At 39.5% G+C, this 21,689-nt stretch overlaps 1 protein-coding gene across 7 annotated transcripts in view; it reads left to right on the top strand.

Moving 5' to 3' along the window:
• VPS13D (vacuolar protein sorting 13 homolog D) overlaps positions 1–21,689 on the top strand; it is a 354,551-nt gene that overhangs the window by 295,682 nt on the left and 37,180 nt on the right. The window contains exon 68 of one of the 7 annotated variants that reach the window (XM_077151252.1): positions 2,245–6,272. The exons of 5 other annotated variants lie outside the window; for them this stretch is intronic. In XM_077151252.1, the coding sequence (XP_077007367.1) occupies positions 2,245–2,293 (49 nt within the window). In that variant the 3' untranslated portion in view covers positions 2,294–6,272. Of the gene's footprint in view, positions 1–1,630; positions 2,222–2,244; positions 6,273–21,689 lie in introns of those variants that run through there. One more of the 7 variants, XM_077151250.1, reaches the window with a different exon arrangement.

The following is a 21,689-nucleotide window of genomic DNA, read 5'->3' as shown; positions in this document are numbered from 1 at the left end:
TCTGTTCCCAAGTAAAGTTCATGAAAATGGCACAGATGCGATCACACTTTGTTGCCATCAAAGCCATGTAGAAAAACCCACCACCCTCAACCAAACCACGCCAAAACAGGGCACCAAGCCATGGGACCAGGCCCAGTTCTCTGCATAAATGTGGTAGTATTTGAAAAGATGCTTTGGTGAAAAAGCTGCAGAGACCCAGAAACAGCCATTTCACAATAGAAGACAAAAACACCATTGAAAAGAGAAGAGTGTCTGGTTCTGGGTGATTTATTTGCTTGTTTGTTTCCTTCAATACCAACTGTTATAGGCTTTGGGTTGCATGACATTTTAGTAAAGTAGCAGATGAAGATTTATGAAGTTAGGCCCCCAGGTTTCCTCCAAAAATACTTCTTTACCTTTTTAGTCAAGACCCCAAAAAAGGGAGAGAAGTGGGAGTTGGCAGAACGTGAAATATTTAAACTAATTTAGCAAAGCTCAGGAGTGTTGGAGCTTATCTCGTTATTTAAGTTAGATAAGGAGGAAGGGGGGATTGAAGGATAATGATAGATTAGTGTTGAAGAATATGGCCAGCAGGAGGACTCTGATAATGTCCTGGAATCCCAGGACCCTTGTGTCGTGCACATAGAGGTAAACTCCAGTTGCTCTGAAAGCCTCTGAGTAACCTTTTAGTTGATTTCACAAAAAAGATTTATGGTGGACATAGTTGACTTTTTCAACAGAAATGCTCCCAAACCACCACCCAAAATTTGTTGAAGACGCTTTCTATCAGTGGCCTCTTTGATGGGAATTAAAATAGGTTTTCTTAAGGAAATAATCTTCCTTATTTTATAGCCCTCTCTCGTGCATTGTTTGCATCTTACCCATGAGTCTCTAGGATAAAAGGTTAAGATCCTCTTGGGTCACCAGAGCCTGGATGCTGTCAGGTTGGACAGGTCAGAAAAAAGTCAGGAAAAAAATTTAGGAAATTCTTCTGCCAAGTCTTTTATTCTAGTTTGGCAATACGGCTTTTAATTATCCTGCTCTGAAAGCAGCCATTTGCTATACTTGGTATTATAGCTGACACAACAAAGGTAAAAATTATATATGATGCTTCCAAAGGTAAAAATCTGATTACAAACGAAAATCTTTGTTAGGATGCCAGCGCTTTCAATTTTTTCCACTGATGTTCCTCTTAAGGTTGAGGAGAATGAACTGATACCCAGTGTATCAGGGGGCTGAGCAAGTCCTACATTTTTTTGAAGTTCCTTTTTTTTACCTTAAAAATGTAAATGAATGTTTGTTTTAATAAAATATTTTAATTGCCACCTAGTAAAATTAACCCTAATGGCTCCTGCCCCCAGCACCATGTAACTCTGTGCATACCTCTTCATACTTATTTAAAGTATAAGCATACTCCTTCAAGAGCTTACTAGATCCTGTAGCATCAGTATAAAGATATGGGAGCTTATCACCCATTTGAGCCTGAGGCTCTGTTTCCTTGACCATATCTGCCCATGCTTGGGCAGTTAGTGTGATAGTTAACATGTCTGTTTCACCCTGAGAAACAATTACATTTCAGTGAGGCTGAAAAGGTATTGCTGGGTCCAACTGAAGGGTAGAGGACTATACCTGTCTCTTCTCTGTTGTTCAGCGGAGGCACAGTGGGCCTGGCAGCCACCTTTTTGGCTCTCTTCCCTGCACCCTGGGGTGAATATGAGGTAAGAGCCATATATTCTCACTTTTTGATCTTGCCATACCTGGACTTTCTAGAAGTGCTTAAAGTTCGATGGATCACTTTCTCCTTTCTTCACTCTATGTGAGCAATCCCTGAAGAAGAGATGTTAAGAGCTGTGTTGCAGGCATACAATGTTTCACTCAGGTTTGAAATTAAGAGTGCAGAGTTACAGGAGAGGATATTTTTAAGAAACATATTAACAGTCCTTCATGCCTTATAAGTTAAAATTCCTATCACAGGAACACTACAAGAGAAATCTTTTTTTTCTAAAACAGACTTCTTCCCTCTTGCTGAACTCTAAATACCGTACTCCCCTTTCACTCAAAGGCTCCAGATGATGCCACTCTCATTATAACATAACTTATGGAAAGCTCAGATCTATTGCTGAAGAAGAAGTATGTGTGTTCGTGCACACACGTATTTGAGAAAAGCCTTTCCATTTCTGGAATTCCATGACTCATTTTTATGCAAGATTATCTGTTAGGAAAGAAAACACTTTTTTGGTCATGGTACGTTATAATCATTTCTAGAAAGAAGAGCGTCTATTCTTTGCCATTTTTGGCATGCGGAGATGACTGACTTCATGGAAATGGCCCAGTCCTGCTTCCAAAAGTAAAAATCAACTGAATTTTGGCATGTACATCTTTTAAATACAGTTACTGCCTCTCAACCAGCAGGTCATTGCTCAAAGAAAATAGAATGGAAGTGTGATTGCATTTTGATACTGGCTTCTTCCATTTAAAAATTAAACAGTTAATCTAGCCATTGTAAATTTCTAGTCCCTTCTTTGTTCAGTGAATTGATTATTAAAACTCTGGGATGATGCCCAATCATAATCCATAAGGTATGAATTTAAGATTTTTGGTTGAAACATCAGGAGAAACAGAACAGTGTTTGTCTTTCTTCCTGAGACAAATGTGTGTTTTGTGCATTAGAGAGAAATGAAGAGCCATTTACTGCATGTGGAACTCCTCTGCAGAGGCATTCAGTTTACTTATTTTTAGGTTTTGGTGATGACCCTAAGTCTTTCATGGTTTTCCCTTACAGAATCATCCATCTTTGCCCAGCATGAAAGTGGTCTGTCCCTTAAATAGAGGATTTAGGTTTGACTTCATATCCTCTGCCCCTCACCACAGAACTTCAGGCTGTAAGAGAATTCTGAGATACACACAAGACATATGACTCGATATTAAATAAAGATCTAGTATTTTATTGCAAGTAAAGGCTTATAAACTTTGGGAGAAGGGAAGATAGATTTGAGTGTTAAATTAACCCTGAGTTTTCTTGCCCTGATACCTTTATCCAGTACCCTTCTACCAAACTGCCTCTCAAAGTAAGGTTCTTGCTAAGTTTCTCACTGACTTGACAAAGGGATAAAAACAAGATTAAATTAGTCAAACATTTTAATCACAATATATTCTAAAAGAAACAGAATTTTATTATAATGGGCTTAAAAGACTCAAATCAGGTTAACAGTGTAACTAAATATATATCCTTAGGGGATCTGCTTTAATACATAGAGGAAACATTTCTAACTAGAACAAAATTTGTACATATGGGTCCTTTTAGAGGTTCCCAGAGGTTCTCAAAGTATGTTCTGGTGATCCCTGAGGAACACCAAAACCCTTTCAGGGGGTACACAGGTCAAAACTATTTTTATATATGTGTGTGCATATATAGATACAGATAATTATTTTTATGATCATGCTCATTCTCTAATGAGTGCTCTGTGAAATATCCTGAAAGCTGCACAATGTGTAATATTGCAGCATATTGCATGCAGAAGTAGATATATGAATCCAGGTATTTTCTTTTATGCACTAATCAGAGAGATTTGCAAAAATATAAAACAATGCCACTTTGTTCACCTTCCATGACTCTATGAGCATGCTGCCAGACAACATCTACCTGTATCTGGTCAATTTCCTTGATAAGCCATTCTGTTTGAAAATGTGGTGATGATCCATCATTCTGCTGATAAATAGCACATATCTACAATGGTAGATTAATGTGGATTTAACTCTAAGGGCCACTTCATGTGAGGCTCCACTTTGGCTTCCTGCCAACCGTTGTCAGCCCTCCAGGTTTACTTCTGCCCTTAACTGGGTTTCTTAAAGTAACAATTGGAAAGATTCTATCGCATATCAGAAAGACCTCTCACAATAATTTACCTAATTTAGTCCTTTACCTTAAGCTATGAAACCAGTTTAATTTAAACATCATGTTAAATAACAGAGCCGATTTCTTCAAAGTGCAAGATCCATCTTGTCGAAAGGCCACTTGGTTGCGTTAGCAGTGACCTGAGCTCTTCCAGGTAATCGAGAAGGTGTATATTTCAGAGTTTACTTGGCAAAACCACAGCTTTTCACCCTAGCAGAGCTGGTGTAGCAGGACAAACCCACAATATTTGGATAAGCTCCTTTGAACTCCTTCTGGAGAGCAGTTTTTATGAGGCAGTTGTTCTGTGTTAACACCAGAGACAGCTCCTAGTAGATTTTCCCCAAACATACTTCAAACATAGGTAGTGGCAGGGGTAACCAAAGCTGTATCATAAAATTGTAGGAACTGCAGGAAACTTCAAAGGGGAGTTAGAGAAAACTTCACCTCATTATGAGGAGGTATGGGTCACAGGAATTCTGGGCTAACCCTTGTGGGTTAGGGCTAGGTAAAGCCAATAACCTCAGTGTTATTACTCACTGTAACCTCAGTAAGTAATGCCAGGATGGATGGACAGAGGGCAGGACTCCTCCATTCCTTATACTTTACTCATCAATGCAGGCAGTACAAACAGGGTAATAATAACTGGCACCTGCCTGCCTCCTTCAGCTCTGGAGGCCAAATTACCACATATAAAATGCTTTTATACCATTTAGCTATAAATGCTAACCTCAAAGATTTTTTTACTTTTTGTTTAGATTATTAAAGAGACCTGTTAATTCAATTTAGGCAATTCTGAACTTGTAATATTCTGATCCATGGTTGCTTTAGTAGTAAGCACACTGGTTTAAATATAAGCAAAATTATAGCTCAAATTCATTAAGTATTAAGCTCTTGCTATATTCTAGAAATATAATAGGCATTAAATACTGAGAATATTTAAATGATTGAAGATGAACTGCTTGGAAGAATTTTCCAGGTTCCTGAATACTTCCAAGCTGTCAATGTGTTGGTATTTTTAAATCAGTATTCTATATTAACTAAAGCCAGTTTCTAATAGCCTTCTTGATATAATCTTGTATTAGTGATTTGATTTACTGTTTGTTCTTGAAAATCACAAAATTGCATTTGTGTATGGAACAGGAACAAAAACAGGAGGTGAGTTATAGCCGTTTTTTCCACTTTACTTTTAGCTCTTTCAAAGCAAATTGTTACATTTTTACTCATGGTTTATAATTAGTCAATGATCCTTTGATTTTTAATGTATGCTTAACTTCTTTTACATAATTGATGCATATTATTATTGTCTACTCCACTATAATAAAAAACAATGCTTAAAATCCTATGATTGACTGCTAATTTCCACTACATATGCAAGAAAAAAAGGTCCTTCTGTTGTCTGTCTGTCTGATTGTGGCAGCCAAGATCGAATGGGGGAATACAAGAAATTCTGAAAGCAGGGGGGAGGGGAAATAATCTTTGCAAACCAGAAATAAAATTTAAACAGGAAAAAAAACCCTATGATTGTAATGAAACTAGAAATTAACAGAAGTGAAACAGGAAAACTCAGATGTGAGGAAATTAAACAACACACTCTTTAACAACCAATAGGTCAAAGAAAAAAATCATAAAGGAAATTAGAAAATACCTTGAGATGAAAGAAAATGAAAACACAACACTACTGCAGCAAAACAATGCTAAGAAGGAAATTTATAGCTCTAAATGCCTACATTAAGAAAGAAAAAGGGAATGAAAGGGGGAATTATTGTATACATATAATGGATTACTGAGCTGCTGCAAGAAGAAATGAAGTTGTGAGGCATGCAATTAGATGAATGAACCTTAAGAGCTGTATATTTAATGAAATGTCAGGAACAAAAAGACAAATATCATGCCTCAATCATACAGACTAACTATAATATAAAAATTTGGTGAACTAAAGTCGAGAGCATGGCTTATCAGGTTGGGGCTTATTGTAAAGGGTCGTAGATTGTAAGCTGTTAACAACAGTAACATACATTCTTAATTCTGAGATACTGAGCTGTTTCTATAACATGGTCTTTCACAGAAGCTTCAGGTATTTATGGGACACCTGAGACTCAGAGTTAGAGCTCTGAAGCTATGAAAGTCAAGTACTCCAGTACTGTTTAAAAAGTTGAAAAAGTGATCAGACATCAAGTAGAGATATGAATGAAATTGCTCTGAATAGGCTGAGGTGTATCAGGAGATGTGTAAAGGATATTGTTATCCACATTTAAAACGTCAAATTCTGTGTGTGATTAAAGGGAGAGATGTTTATTGGTGGAAAGTTTATGTTATAGGTAGTGTATTTCCTAATTTAACTTGTATGGTCAGTTTACTTGAACACTATAAGTACATGGTATCTTAAATAAAGCTTGAGATTTTGTTAGTTTGTCCAGGTTAATGTGATACCTCAATAAATCCCAGAATGATTTGGACAGTGAATAAAGAAGTATTTGCAAAGTCCCCTTAGGGGGATGGGGAGAAAGGGAGAAATATTCAACTTCCCCATTTGGAGAATTTCTGATATTCTCACAAGCAGTGGGGACAACCAAATCCATAGGCCAAACCCTCGATCTTGGGGTTTGCCCCTCTGAAACTTATTGCTACTTAAAATTAGGCTCAAGAGTCACCCCCAGGAAACCTCTTTTGCTGCTCAGATGTGGCTTCTCTCTCTAAGCCAACAGGGCAAGTGAACTCACTGCCCTTCCCCCTAACAAAGGACATGACTTCCAGAGGTATAAATCTTCCTGGCAATGTGGGACAGAAATCCCGGGATAAGCAAGGACCCAGCATCAAGAGATTGAGAAAATGTTCTTGACCAAAAGGGGAAAGAAAGAAATGATAAAAAATAAAGTGTAAATGGCAGAGAGATTTCAAACAGAGTTGAGAGGTTATCCTGGAGGTTATTCTTAAACATTATATAGATATCCCTTTTTAGTTTATAATGTATCGAAGTGGCTAGAGGGAAGTACCTGAAACTGTAGAGCTGTGTTCCAGTAGGTTTGATTCTTGAAGATGATTGTATAAGGATATAACTTTTACAGTGTGACTGTGTAGTTGTAAAAACCTTGTGTCCGATGCCCCTTTTATCTAGGGTATGGACAGACGAGTAAAAAATATGGATAAAAGTAAATTAATAATAGGGGAAACAAAGGTTAGAATAAATTGGGTAGATGCTAGTGGTCAATGAAAGGGAGTTGTAGGGGTATGATATATATGAGTTTTTTCTTTTTTCTTTTTCTGGAGTGATGCAGATGTTTGAAAAAATGATCATGGTGATGAATATACAACTGTGATGATATTGTGAGTCATTAATTGTACACCATGTATAGAATGCTTGTGTGTTAAGAATGTTTCTATGTCAAGTTTTATCAATAAAAATATTTTTTTAAAAAAGAAAGATCTCAAATCAATAACCTGTCTGTATACATCAAAGAATTAGAAAAAGAAGAGAAACTAAATTTAAAGCTAGCCAATGGAAGGAAATTAATCATGATTAAAGTGGATGTAAATGAAATAGAGGAGAGAAAACAACAGAGAGAATCCATGAAATCAAAAGTTGGTTCTTTGGGGTGCACGGGTAGTTCAGTGGTAGAATGCTCACCTTTCATGCAGGAGACCCAGGTTCAATTCCCAGACCATACACCCAAAAACAACAAAAAATGAAAGTTGGTTCTTTGAAAAGATCAGCAAAATTGGTACACCTTTATAGCTGGATTGACTAAGAAAAAAAGAAAGACACAAATTACTTAAATCAGAAACAAAGGTGAAGATGTTGCCACCTGTTTTAGAAATATAAAGTATTACTGGAGAACACTATGAGTGGGCCAATAGTTTAGCCTAAATGAAATGGACAGAATCCTAGAAGCACACAAACCATCTATCCTGATTCAAGAAGAAATAGGAAATCTGAATAGACTTACAACAGATAAGGAAATTGAGTCAATAATCAAATACTCCCAACAAAGAAAAGCCCAGGACAAAATTACTACAATGGTGTTCTAGTTTGCTAGCTGCCAGAATGCAATATACCAGAAATGGAATGGTTTTTAAAAAGGGAAATTTAATAAATTGCTAGTTTACAGTTCTAAGGCCAAGAAAATATCCCAATTAAAGCAAGTCTATAGAAATGTCCAATCAAAGGCATCCAGAGAAAGATACCTTGGTTCAAGAAGGCCGATGAAGTTCTGTGTTTCTCTCTCAAATGAGAAGGCACATGGCGAACATAGTCAGGGCTTCTCTCTCTCTCACCCGGAAGGGCACATGGTGAACACGGCGTCATCTGCTATCTTTCTCTCCTGGCTTCCCGTTTCATGGAGCTCCCCGGCAGGTGTTTTTCTTCTTCATCTCCAAAGGTCATTGGCTGGTGGAATCTCTGCTTTGTGGTGCTGTGGAGTTCTCTGCTCTCTCCAAAATCTGTCTCCAAAATATTTCCTCTTTTATAGGATTCCAATAAACTAATCAAGACCCACCCGAATGGGTGGAGTCTTCACCCAATCCAGTTTAACAACCACTCTTGATTGAGTCACAAATCCAGGGAGGTGATCTAATTATAGTGTCAAACATGCAGAGCCGAATAGGGATTAGAAGAAACGGCTGCCTTTTAAAAATGGGATTAGGATTAAAGCATGTCTTTTCTAGGGTACACACATCCTTTCAAACCAGCACAAATGGTGAATTCAATCAAATATTTAAAGAAGTAACAACAGTCTTTCTCAAACTGAAAATTGAAAAGGGAATATTTCCTAACTCATTCTCTGAAGTCAGCATCAGTCACCCTGATATGAAAACTAGACTCTATAAGAAAAGAAAACAACAGGTTGATATCCCTTATGAATATAGGTGCAAAAATCGTCAACAAAATATTGTAAACCAAATTCAGCAACATATTAAAAGGATATGATTGAGGGGGATTTATTCCAGGAATGCAAGAGTTGTTCAACACATGAAAATCAGTGTGTGACACCACATTAATAGAATGAAGGGGGAAAAATCATATGATCATCTCAGTTGATGGAGAAAAAACAGTTGACAATACTGACACCTTTTCATGATATAAACACTTCATGAACTAGGAATATAAGAGAAATTTCTCCACATGGAAAGACCATATGTGAAAACCCCACAGCTAACATAGTCAATGGCAAAAGATTGAAAACTTTCCCCTAAGGTCAGGAACAAGATAAAGATATCCACTTTCACCACCTCTCTTCAACATAGTGCTGCAAGTTCTAAGCAAAGCATTTAGGCAAGAAAAAGAAATAATAGGCATCCCAACTAGAAAGAAAGTTGTAAAATTATCTCTGCTCACCTAAAATGAACTTGTATATAGAAAATCCTAAAGAATCCACATACACAAAAACCCTTAGAGCTATTAAACAAATTAAAGTTCAGAATACAAAATACATGCAAAAATCAGTTGTATTTCTATATACTAGTCATGAGCATTCAAAAAAGGAAATCAGGAAAACAATTCTATTTATAATAGTGTCAAAAAGAATGACATACTTAGAAACAAATTTAACCAAGGAGTCGAAAGAGTTGCATGCAGAAAACTACAACATTGCTGAAAGAAATTAGAGAAGACCTAAATAGATTGAAAGACATCCCATGTTCATGAATTGGAGTAATTAATGTTGTTGAGATGAAAATATTCCCCAAAGCAATTTACAGATTTAATATAATCCCTCAAGATCCTAATGGCATTTTTTGCAGAAATAGAAAAATCCATCCTAAAATTCATATGCAATTTCAAGGGACTTCAAATAGCCAAAGTAATCTTCAAAAAGAACAAAGTTGGAGGACACACTTTGTCCTGATTTCAAAACTTATTACAAAGTTTCAGTAATCAAAACAGTGTGGTACTTACATTGGACTTGCCAGTGGCCTCTTAAATTTGATACCAAAAGCAAAGGCAAAGAAAAAAACAGATAAATTGGACTTTATTGAAGTTAAATCTCTTAACGCACCAAAGAACACTATCACTATCAAGAGATTGAAAAGACAACCCACAGAATGGGAGAAAATACTTGTGAATTACATTTCTGATAAGGATTTAATATTCAGAATATGCAAAGAACTCTTGCAACTTAACAAAAAGTCAAAGAATCCAATTAAAATTCAAAGAATTTGAGTATGTATTTCTCCAAAGAAGATACGCAAATGTCCAGTAAGTACATAAAAAGATGTTCATCATCATTAGCCATTAAAGAAATGCAAATCAAAATCACAATGTGATACCACTTCATATCCACTAGGAAGGCTATTATCAAAAACCAGTGGAGAATAACAGTGTTTGCACAGATATGGAGAAACTGGAACCCTCGTACATTGCTGATAGATATGTAAAATGATGCAGTCACTGTAAAAAAAAAAAAAAGTTTGGTGGCTCTTCAGAAAGTTAAACATAGAATTACCATATGACCCTGTAATACCACCCCTGGGAATATACCCAAAAGAGCTGAAAGCAGGGACATAAACAGATACTTGCTCACTGGTATTCATTGCATCATTATTCACAATACCTAAAAGGTGGAAGCAATCCAAGTGTCCATCAGCAGATAAATGGATAAACTATGGTATATACATACAATTGAATATTATTCAGTAATAAAAAGGAATGAAATACTGATACATGCTACAATATGCATAAACCTTGAAAACATGCTAAGTGAAATAAGCTGGATACAAAAGGCCACAGATTGTATGATTCCACTTAGCTAAAGAGGCAAATTCCTGGAGACAGAAAGAATAGAGGGTAACACGGGCTGGGGGAGGCGGGTAGAGGGGGGAAAGGAGAAAAAGGAGTTATTACTTAATGGGTACAGAATTTTTTTATTTTAACATTTGTTCCCCCTATTATTTATTTACTTTTAATCTATATGTTTTACTTGTTGATAAGGTAGATAAAAGGAGCATCAGACGCAAGGTTTTCACAATCACAGTCACGTTGCGGAAGCTGTATCATTGTACAATCATCTTCAAGAAACATGGCTGCTGGAACACAGCTCTACATTTTCAGGCAATTCCCTCCAGCCTCTCCATTACACCTTAACTAAAAAGGTGATATCTATTTAATGGCTAAGAATAACCTCCCAGATAACCTCTGACTCTGTTTGGAATCTCTCAGCCATTGACACTTCATTTTGTCTCATTTCGCTCTTTCCCCTTTCAGTCAAGAAGGTTTTCTCAATCCCTTGATGCTGTCCCAGTTCATTCTGGGATTTCTGTCCCACATTGCCAGGAAGGTCCACACCCCTGGGAGTCATGTCCCACGTAGATGGGGAGGGCAGTGAGTTTGCTTGTCATGTTGGCTGAGAGAGGCCGCATCTGAGCAACAAAAGAGGTTCTCTTGGGGGGTGACTCTTAAGCCTAATTTTAAGTAGGCTTAGCCTATCCTTTGTGGGGTTAAGTTGCATATGAACAAACCCCAAGATTGGGGACTCAGCCTATTGCTTTGATTGACCCCACTGCTTGTGAGAATATCAAGAATTCTCCACCTGCAGAAGTTGAATTTTCCCCCTTTCTCACCATTACCCCAAGGGGACTTCACCAATACTTTTTTATTCACTGTTCAGATCACTCTAGGATTTATCAGGGCATCACTCTGGACAAACCTACAAAATCTCATGCCCTACTCAAGGTTCCATGTACTATAGTGTTTAGTTAAGCTGTCTACATAAGTTATATTAGGAAATGCACTGGTCAGAATATGAATTTTGTACCAAATAAATATTTTTTGCCTTAGTCTCACACATAAGTTAAAATTTTAAAATATTAATTACCATCTATTTTCAGCACCCTGCAGTAATGGCATTCCTTTGTTCTTCCTCATACACAAACATTTTTTTTGATTTGTACATTTAGTCACTATCATTACACACGCTGGGCATTCCTTGATTATACCATCTCAATCTTTATCAAAAAAAAAATCCCCATGATTTTGATCTTAATTATTTTGCTGTAACAAATTTTTTCTGTAACTTTTTAAGTTATTTTATCAAAGTAAATACATGTTCACACTTCAAAAAAATCAAAGACTTCTGCCTATCTGAAAACAAAACAGCAATTTCTTGCCTTTCCTTTCCCCTTCCGAAGGCTCCCTCAGAGGTACTTTTGTTTGTTTGTTTTTGGATGCATGGTCTGGGAATCGAATCCAGGGCTACTGCATGGAAGGCGAGCATTCTACCACTGAACCACCCGTGCACCCCAGCTTTCAATAATTTTTTGACTATGTTTTCAGGCATTTACTTCCATATTTCTAAAAAACTAGGAGTATACTGCTGATATTTTTACATCATGACCTCCTGTGGTTTGCGCATATAAATGCTCCCTCCCCCAACCTCAATATAGTTATAGCATCACTTGTGGATAAATCCACGTTCAGTTTTTATCTTACTGTGACTATGTAAATAGTATCCCCAGTGAAGCCACATAGATGACTGTGATTTTGTTTCCCTTTTTGTTCAACTCTGTTTTTTTTCTCCCTGGAGTTAGTAACTGCTTTTATTATTGCTGTTTGTTTAGTTTTCTATACGCATATTCCTAATTTATCCCAAAACTGTAATTTACCTTCAACTTCCCTGGGGTTAGTGACTGTTTTTTATTTTGGTTTTCAACTTCTGTCTGCCTATTAATAAATTATTCCCAAGCTCTCCTCCGTATGTTTAGGTGCACTTGGTAATTTAGCAATTTCTTTATATTTCTTGGAAATTGCTCCCCTAGGTATCTTCTGCTCCAGTCTGAACCAGTTACTGTCTACACTAGGACAACTTGAATTTTCTTACTTCTGATTGTTTTGGTCTTTTTTCTTCCATGACAGGTCTCAAATGATTGGTGATTCCTAACTATTTGTTCCAAGCCTTTTTAACAAAGATGAGGTACTAGAAAGCAGATTGGAAGCAGTGGACCTCACCCTGGGATGACTGGGTGGAACCTGTTGATTCTTGTCTTCTGCTGAGGAGGGGCAGGCTGAGTAGGGTTAAGAGAGGGGACAACAGGCCTAGCTGCTTCTTACCCAGTCTTTGTACTGACCATTGTCTTTTTAGCATCTCACATACAAGCCTCCCTGTTCCTCCTTTACACTCTGGTTCTTCAGAGCTACTTGGTGCCTCCATTTTTCTGAAATCTAGCAGGATTCTCCCATATTAATTAGCCTACTACTCCATAGCTTCCACTCCCACAGGCTTACCATTCAGCACCACTTGTCTGCCTTTCAGCTTCTAAAATATTGTTGACAATTTCTTTTTATCCTTTGGATTCATGCCATTTATATGCTTTTCTTTGGCTTTAGTGGGGTCTCTGGACTAAATCTGTTGTATTCAATCAGAAATCTTATAATTTAGGCTTTTCACCAATCATTCCTCCTTTCTTGATGCCCTTTCCCCTCCACCACCTCAAACTAGTAGCTCTGAATTAGTGTGGTTTACTGAAATCCATATCCATTATTTCTGTCAAAGCATTTGTGGTATTAATAAATTATAATAATATCATCAATAGCATTTTAAACCACTTGCTATGATCCAGGTTCAGTTCTATGTACTTTTCACATGATGATCTCATTTAATTATCTCAGCAACCATTTGACAGAGTCTGGTTAGGCAGTCAGTGGCCCCTCTTCCCCAGAACGATTTAGAATGCATCTGGTGAGAAGTAGTTGTTAGTCCAATCCCCAGCTTTGAGGCTGGTATTGGTCTTTAATCTCTCATTCTGCGTGTTGTAAAGAATCAGGTTGTAGAAGGCCCTTGTCAGATCCCAGGAACATGAAAGAAATAGCATACCCAATGGTAGTAACGTGGCCCTGTCACCACCCCTCATTGAACCATAAAAGCTATTCAGAGGGGCAGCTGGTGAGCGACTGTACTTAGATCCTGGGTGCTGATGGGTGTTTTGTGGTTTCTAAGGGAAGTTGATGAAAGCTTTCTTATCTTGACACAGCAAGGGCAAGAGGTCTTTCTTCAAAGAGAAGTGCTTGTTTCAGAAAGAGATGTGGATAAAACATAAAATCACAGGTTCTTCCCGAGTTCTGGAGAAGGAATGGAAAGGAGGACTGTGGCAGTCAGTGTGAAAAAGAAACCAAATGTTGCATGCAACAAGGAGTCTCGTGGTTCCCACAACTGTAATGCATGGTCAGAAGGCCAACTGGGGAGTCAAACAGCCCTGGATTGAAGTCATTCCACTGCTACTCTTAGCTCTGACCTGGAGCAAGTTTGTCTCCCCACTCCCCTCCCTCTTTAATATCTCTGAGGTGAGATTCATTTGACTCGCATGGAGTAGGAATAATGAGGCCTACCTCAGTGTGTGGTTATGTAGGTGGGGTTATATAAGGCACAGAAGCACTTAGTATATGGCATATAGTTGGTGCTCAAGAAGTGGCATTTTGGAGGATGGGGCAGGTAGTCTTTCCTGAATATGAATGTTGAGTGTTAGCGAAACGGGACTATGTCTTTAGCTCTTACTTCTAAGCCCTATCCTTGAAAACTTAGGACCACTTGCTATAGTGCTGAGACTAGGAGTTCATATGCTTTGCTGCATCTTGGTCCTTCTCATTCTCTGTCTTCACCTAGAGCAAATGGTTAAATTCAGGTCTAGAAACCTGTGGTGGTCTCCTTGCGATAATCTCGTGGTTGGGACTGCTGGGTGGAGGAGCTCACTAGCACACTCAGCCTTCGTGTACCACGACCCCTTCGGAAAAGGTGTGTAGAGGCCATGACCTTGCTCTGAACCCACTTGTGAAGAGCAGGTGATCCCAAACTATTGTTAGTGTCTGCTGCAAATGATAGGCCTTTGGGTTCGAGCAGAGTTCAGCCAAGAGCCCCACATGACATGGGAATCTGTTCTGGAGCCAGATTTGTCCGGTAAGAGTTATGTAGCAAATGTCTCCAAGCATTGGCATCTGTTGTCTGCCAACAGTAGGACAACCAAGAATGATGGAATGCTGACAGAAATGAGGATGGGGCATGCGACCCTGTAACAGCTGACACACTGGTTCGGCCACCATAGCTCATCCAGCTCTTTTGATAAACAGCTTTAAAAGCATTACGTGGTTTGGAAAGCATTCTTCAAAAATGGTTACATTTTCCAGATGCATGACAGTCCACTGTTCAGTAATGTTTAAGGGTTTTAAATGGTAGAATCGGATTCCACTTCGGCAGGCTGTTGGAACTGTCAAGGGTTTATCTGTCTGACTCCTGCCAGGATAGTCTCACAACAATATTATCATGTAGGTTGGGGTCCTAGCCTATATCTGTTTGAGAAAAAGAAAAGTGCTCTTAGGTTCAGAGCTAGAGTGTAGGAGGAAAAACGGTTTCTTTTATTTCTAGCTAAGTATGACAGGCCCTTTAAAACATTGCTTTCATTGTGAACCCTTTATTATTTCTACGTAATGGAAGTAAGAGAGATCTTTGGATTATTCTTAGTCCTTGAACCTTTGGAAATGAGCTTTCTCTAGGTTATAAATGTTCATTTCATAGTTTGGTTCAAACCTCATCTGCCCATTTGTCCCTCTCCCAGAAATTTAGTCTCTGATGCCTTTTGAGCCAACTAGACTCAAATCCTAGGTGTCATTGGGCAGCTCTTGGGGAGTGGCATTCCATCGTTTTGTTTTGGGTTTTTCTTCCCTCATTTAGGACTTGAGGCAAAAGAGTGGATTGAGATGCGTATAGATCAGATGATAAGGACAAAGTTCTCTATCAACAGATATTTTTTTAAGTTTGGGTGTAGGATTCATGGGATTTTATCCTTATTTCCAAAATACAGTGGAGAGGCTGACAAAGCACAGAACATCTTTCTGATTTATTGTGTTGAAGTGACAGCAGTTCTTTTTTTGGGTCGGGGGGCGGCAGTGTTCATGGTCTGGGTGTTGAACCTGGGTCTCCCGCATGAAAGGTGAGTATTCTACCGCTGCAGTTCCTATTATATCTGCTAATGTAGGGTCAGAGGAGAAGCCTTTCTTTCCTGACTCAAGTCTCTATGATGAAAATAACCTGTTTGTTTCCTGTGGGAATTGAAGGCAGTGTGGCCTCTTGGCAAGATCATAGGATTGCAAATTGAGACCAGAATCCCAATTCCAGCTCTGCCACTACTGTGCTTTTTGCCTTGCATAGGTACTTCTTATACCCTCTTCAGGTCAGTCCCTCATTGGGTTGTCCTTGCTTGGTCAAGTTTACCTGGCCTAAGGTGAATCACACCCTGGAGAAATAGCACAGAAGGGCTCCCTTGGGTCAAAGAAAACCCAAGCATGATATATGAAAGCTTGATAATGTTTTCTTAAGATAAAAAGGCACTATGTTAATCCGAAAATATTCTTTAGCAGCCTGTAGCCTGCTCCTAGTCCCAGCTGGCTTAGCACCATTTAAGTGGGTTACATCTAAATCCCCCATGGGCCAAGTCACTGCTTCTGATTTTACTTCTGGGATGATTATAAATGGCCCCAAACATCAGGCAGATAGGTAGAGTGTGTCACGACCAATTTCATGAAATACAAATTTCAGGGAGAGTGTTTTAAATGGACCACTTCTCATGTGCTCAGTGATATAAAGATGCTTGAGTATTCAATTTCTTTTACCTGATAGTCAAGGAATCAATTTAAGAAAAACTTGATAGAGACCATTTTCATCAAGAATGAATGTATATGATGTGAAAACATAAATTCTAAAACATTTTTCCTTTCCGTTCCCATCCCTATATTGAACTAGTACTTCTTACCAGGTCCACAAAGCTAGAGTAATTAGTGGTGCTGAGTAGCACATGGAGAAGGCAATTCACAAAATATGCATATGCAGGAGAGAAGTGTGCACAGCGCTGAGTGTCCTTGCTACAGCCTTTGTCATGTACATTAGCTGCTTGCTGTATCCTATTTGTAAGCAACTTGTGTCACTGGATTTTCAGAGCCCAGCCTTTTCTTTTACTTAGGTTGTACGTCCCTGGAATATGGTCATAAAAATGATCTTTTTATAACCAGAGAAAATACCAAATAAAGGTATTGGAAAGGGGAGAGAAAAAGCTGTTTATTCTGTTTGACAGATCAGAAAGAGACTCTCAAAAGTGATGGTATTTGATTTCAGCTTTGACTGATGTGTGGACACAGAAGGAGAGAAAGGACTTGGCAGGCTGGAGGGACAACATCGAGGTAAAGGAGTCTAAGGGTCTTTTAAGAGTGTTCTGTTATCTGGTGTGGCTTCAGGTCTTGGTATATGGAAGGCTGCAGTGGGAGAGATCATGTATGCAATCAGGTGTTGTTGGGTGTTCTAAGTGTGAGGCATTTGGCTGTGACAAGACACAGGAAAAAAAAAAAGGAATCTCCCTAAATGCTTCCCAACCCCAGTACCTGCGCTGTGTTCTCTTTAACGCATTAACAAACCATTATTCATGCACGTCTTATTTCTTCTACTTTTAGGACAATTTTCAAACACACAGAAATGTATAAATAATACCACAATAAACACCTATTACAACCTCGGACAAAAAAAAAAAAAAAAAAGTGGAGTGTGGGGAATCCTGGAATAGAAAAAAGCAAATAGGCAGTAGGGAAATCCAGGTCACTATTTATAAATTCTCGGAGCTTTCCTTGGCCCATAACAGAGTCTCATTCTCAGGAATGGGTCCAGTTTTCCAAATTTTAATTTATCAGAGAATCTTGATATATCTGGCTCATGAGGGGCCAAACTAGGCCTTTGGGAGTCTTTGTGTTATACACCCAACACCTAATGAATATTATCATTAAAGTAAAATTACCTTTATTTTAACGTAACCTGTGTGATAATGTGTGTGCAAGTGCTTTGTGCATTGTTCTGGGTGGTGTGAGGCATTATTATGACTAAAGACATAATGGGACCTGAATTTGTATATAAATAACTAGAGACAGGTTGAATAGATTGCACATTTTTCTTGAGAATTTCCTAAATTAGCTTCTTCTTTCCTGGTTTACAAGCCAGAACAAATAGTATACAAAAGAAGAGAAGAAAAATTACCTTAGAGAAGAGGGATTCTTAATAGCCAGAGACCGTTTTCCACAATCCATTCATTCCATGGGCCCCCATTCCCCACCCCCACCTTCCTAAAAACGTGCTTTAGGCTTTGGTATGGCAAATTCATTAATGATCATTAGTGATCTCTCAAATTTCAGCACAGTGAACAAGGGAATCTTGTGAGGAAAATGCAAGAATATATTTACCAATTTCCATTCAGAAATACATGGATTACTTTGAATCAGGATATGCAGCTTTTTACTTTCAGATTGAACCAGGGTCTGATTTGAAACAGACCGCTTCCTTCAGTAGACTTCATCAAAGAAGTCTGCCTTTGCCCAGAATTGAAAAATGCCTCTGTGCATGTTTTGCAAGTATGGGATTTCTGTTTTTTATTTTTAAGCAAGCATGGGCCCTAATCTAGTATTTTGTAAAAATGACTTAAAAGAGAGCTGGCAGGAAAGCACCTATAAAGTCAACAGTGACTCTTCTCTCCCAGTCTTTCCTACCTAGTCCTTTTACCATGTCTTCAGTTCTTTTTCTTCTTTGTTCCTCTTAGTCCCTCTCTAGTATACTTGGATCTTGGTTAGAAGATTTCTTGTAGCCATTTCAGACTTCCAAAATTCAACCCAGTAGCCTCATTTTGTAGGTGGAGGCATAATAGGTAGACCTGATCATTATAGACCCCCAGCTTGTCCCATGGGGAGCCTGGGTCCAGTTCTGGGGTGGCCTTCCTTCCCAGCCATCAGCCAGCATCCTCTGCAATACTCAAAAGCTTTTTCAAAGCACTGCTCCCTTCTTGGGTTGGAGCTCAAAAGCTAAAATCAAGTTGTACCCACCCATGTGAACCAATTATTTAACTGTTTGTATACTAATCAGAGCTATTGAGAGGGTCAAAGCATCTGAATAGATGAGTAGATTTTGGTGGGTCTAATGCATGGGACCTTCTTTTTGATCCCCTAAGACTGAGTCTCCAATCAACACCACTTCCCAGGGTGTATACACCCACATGCAGTACTCACATATCCTGCCCCTGTGGCCAAGGCCTGAAAAATAAGTTTGCTTTTTTCCATATTAAAAATAAAAATATTACTAGCCAGTGATTGTATTCCTATCTACTGTGGAACCTGGGAAGACTCAAAAGATTGTTGTAGGAAATATAGCTTTTTTAATGCCCTGGTTATATTAAGCGTAACTTGCCTCCCATGGCACCCTGGACATATAAGTTTGAGCAGAGGAGCACTGAGGAGGGCTTGGTGCCATTTCAGAGAAAACGTGTCAGGGATCAGACTGAAGGTTCTGCTTTGGTGAGAAGCATCTCCAGGCCTGCATTTGGGAGCCCAGGGCCTGCCGGGATGGGGTTTTACACTTGGGCTGTCCTTTTGCCCTTCCCCTGAACCCTCTTCATTTCAGTTGTGAGCAAACAGTCAGTGCCTGAACTAACAACCCTGCAGTCCTCCGAAGCCAGGCTCGCTTACAGCACCGAACAAAGGGAGGGAGGGCCGCGTGGGCTGGCCCAGGCCGAGGAATGTGGCTTCAGGGTTCTGCTCCATAAATTTAACCAGCACGACGAAAAGGAGATAATATGAGCCTTCGTGATGATCTGAAAGGGGGAGGTTCTGTGTCCCATTGATTGCGGTCTGGCCTGGTGCCAGGCCCAAGCCTGACCGACAGTTGAACCATATTGTTAAGGCGTGTAATACAGCTCGAGTCTTGTACTGCCGCCAATGAGTACATAGCCACAGGGCAAAAGTTTATAAAGAGTTGAGGCCGTCCTGTTTAACCCTCTCACACTGCCTGTAATAGACCCAGCTGCCATTCAGAACTTGCCCATCTGAGGTCATAAAGGAGAGCCCACACGTTTCTTTCTTCAAACAGAGCTTTTTAGGACCGGGGAATGGGAAGAAACACTGTCTAGAGAGGGTCAAGGCAAGGTAATGTTTCTCTCCGGAGAGGCAAAGCAGTCTGCCTCCTCCCAGGCCAGAAACGGGACACCCTAGGGCTTTATTCAAAGTAGCTCTCTGTTTGCAGTATAATGTTGCTGAAGGAAATGGGACTGACACAACAGGAAATCTACCCGCCTCCTCTGAGGCTGCGGTGATGGCAGAGGTGGTTTGATGCCGACAGTGGAGTGTTCTTGTCAAGCAGCTGAGACTCGGAAAGATACTTATTTCCCCTGCCTGCTGCCCAGCGTCCTCTAGGGCTGTTACTCTCCTCCCTTTCTGGCTTTCTGCAGCTGAGCCTAAATGCTAAAACAGAGCAGGTAGAAGACTATCCCAAAGAAGGGCCCAGCAGCGGTGTTTTTTCTGTCCGAGGCAGGTGGCCCTTCAGAGGCTCTGTCTCTTCACCGGGGACGGTATTTGGAAATGGGTGCATTGTTTCCACAAAGCCCGGAGAAGCCTGGGTGCTTGTACTGGGTGCTGTGTTGAGTAAATGAGCAGACAAACAAGGAGTTGTGAAAGGTCTGTGAACAGAGACCCCTAGGAAAAAAGTTCGTTGAGGGTAGTTGAGCTTTGCCCTTCAGCCAGTCACATCCTTAGGCCAAATGGGGGCCTGCGCGGGTTTTGTCTGTGTCTTCCAATAAGACACGGATTTCTGTCATTTCCAGAACGCTGCACATCTGTAACAATCAAGGTAGCCTCTGGGTGACGATGTTCCACGTATGATCCAGACATTGAATATTTGCACATGCCCGGACACTATTTTAAGCACTTTACATGTATTACTGCTATGGTTATATAATCCTCACAACTTGGTAAGGCAGGTGCTGTTGTTGTCCCTATTTTACAGATGGGAAAGTTGAGGCATTGAGAGGTTACGTAACTTATCTAAGATCTTAAAGGTAGTAGAGAGAGAGAACCAGAATTTGAACCCTGGTAGTCTAAATCCAGAGCACACTCCCCTAACTTCTGTGCTACTGCTGGATCATCTCTTGGTTACTTCCATTAGAAGACCCATGATTAAAATCTAAGGCATCTTACCAAGTCTCAGGTCCATTTCCATTTGAATCTTAGATGTGGAGAGGTGGAAATTTGGTATCTGCCTAAAACCAAGAAAATTTGGGAAAAGATGCTAATGGATTTAAGGTGAGGGGAAGGTATTAGGAATTTTTGGATCCTGTAGTGTGAAGGGTGCTTATCACTTCTCTCTCCCCCTACTGATGATCTGTTAACTGGGATTTTAGAGAAATTCTAGTTTAATCTAGAGGTAGGATCAGGGGTACACTGTAACTAGAAAGCTGGAAAGGGCTCATGCTCAAAGGTTTCTTGGGCCAGACAGCAAAAGGTCTGAGCGTGATGAAAACACTAGCCTTTTAGGACTAGTGTGTGGAAAGAACCAGGTTGCTGAATTGTCTCCAGGAGCTGTGCTGCCCTTCCCTCCTCAGAATTTGTCAGTATCACAAAACAGGATTGACGCATCCTGGCTCCACCCTTGTCTTTACTCATTTTGAGCGAAGTCATGTCTTTGCCATCCAGCCAAGCCAAGACAGTCTGCACCAGCTACTCCCCTGGGAACTCCAGCTGGTACCCAGCACAGGAAGTCTTAGAAGGGCAATGTACAAGTAATATGTGCTCAGCATGCTGCCAAAACCTTTTGGTGGCTAAGGATAATTTTTGTTTATTTTGATATTGTGGAGCCTGAAAAAAGGGTTCTAGAGATAGGAAAAGAGTTTAAATATTTGTTTTCCCAGTCTTGAAATTATAGGGTTCCATGTTAATTATGCTTCTGTGATCAGTGTGCCTCATTACATATCCAGAAAAAGGTTTGTGAGTGCCTGGATGGACTTAACTTGTGATCTGGATTCCATTAAATGATTGCCAAACCCA

Source organism: Tamandua tetradactyla, chromosome 2 (assembly GCF_023851605.1).
Source record: "Tamandua tetradactyla isolate mTamTet1 chromosome 2, mTamTet1.pri, whole genome shotgun sequence".
Lineage (NCBI taxonomy): Eukaryota > Metazoa > Chordata > Mammalia > Pilosa > Myrmecophagidae > Tamandua > Tamandua tetradactyla.
Note: the sequence above shows the minus strand (reverse complement) of the source record. Positions and strands in the feature narration are given on the sequence as shown.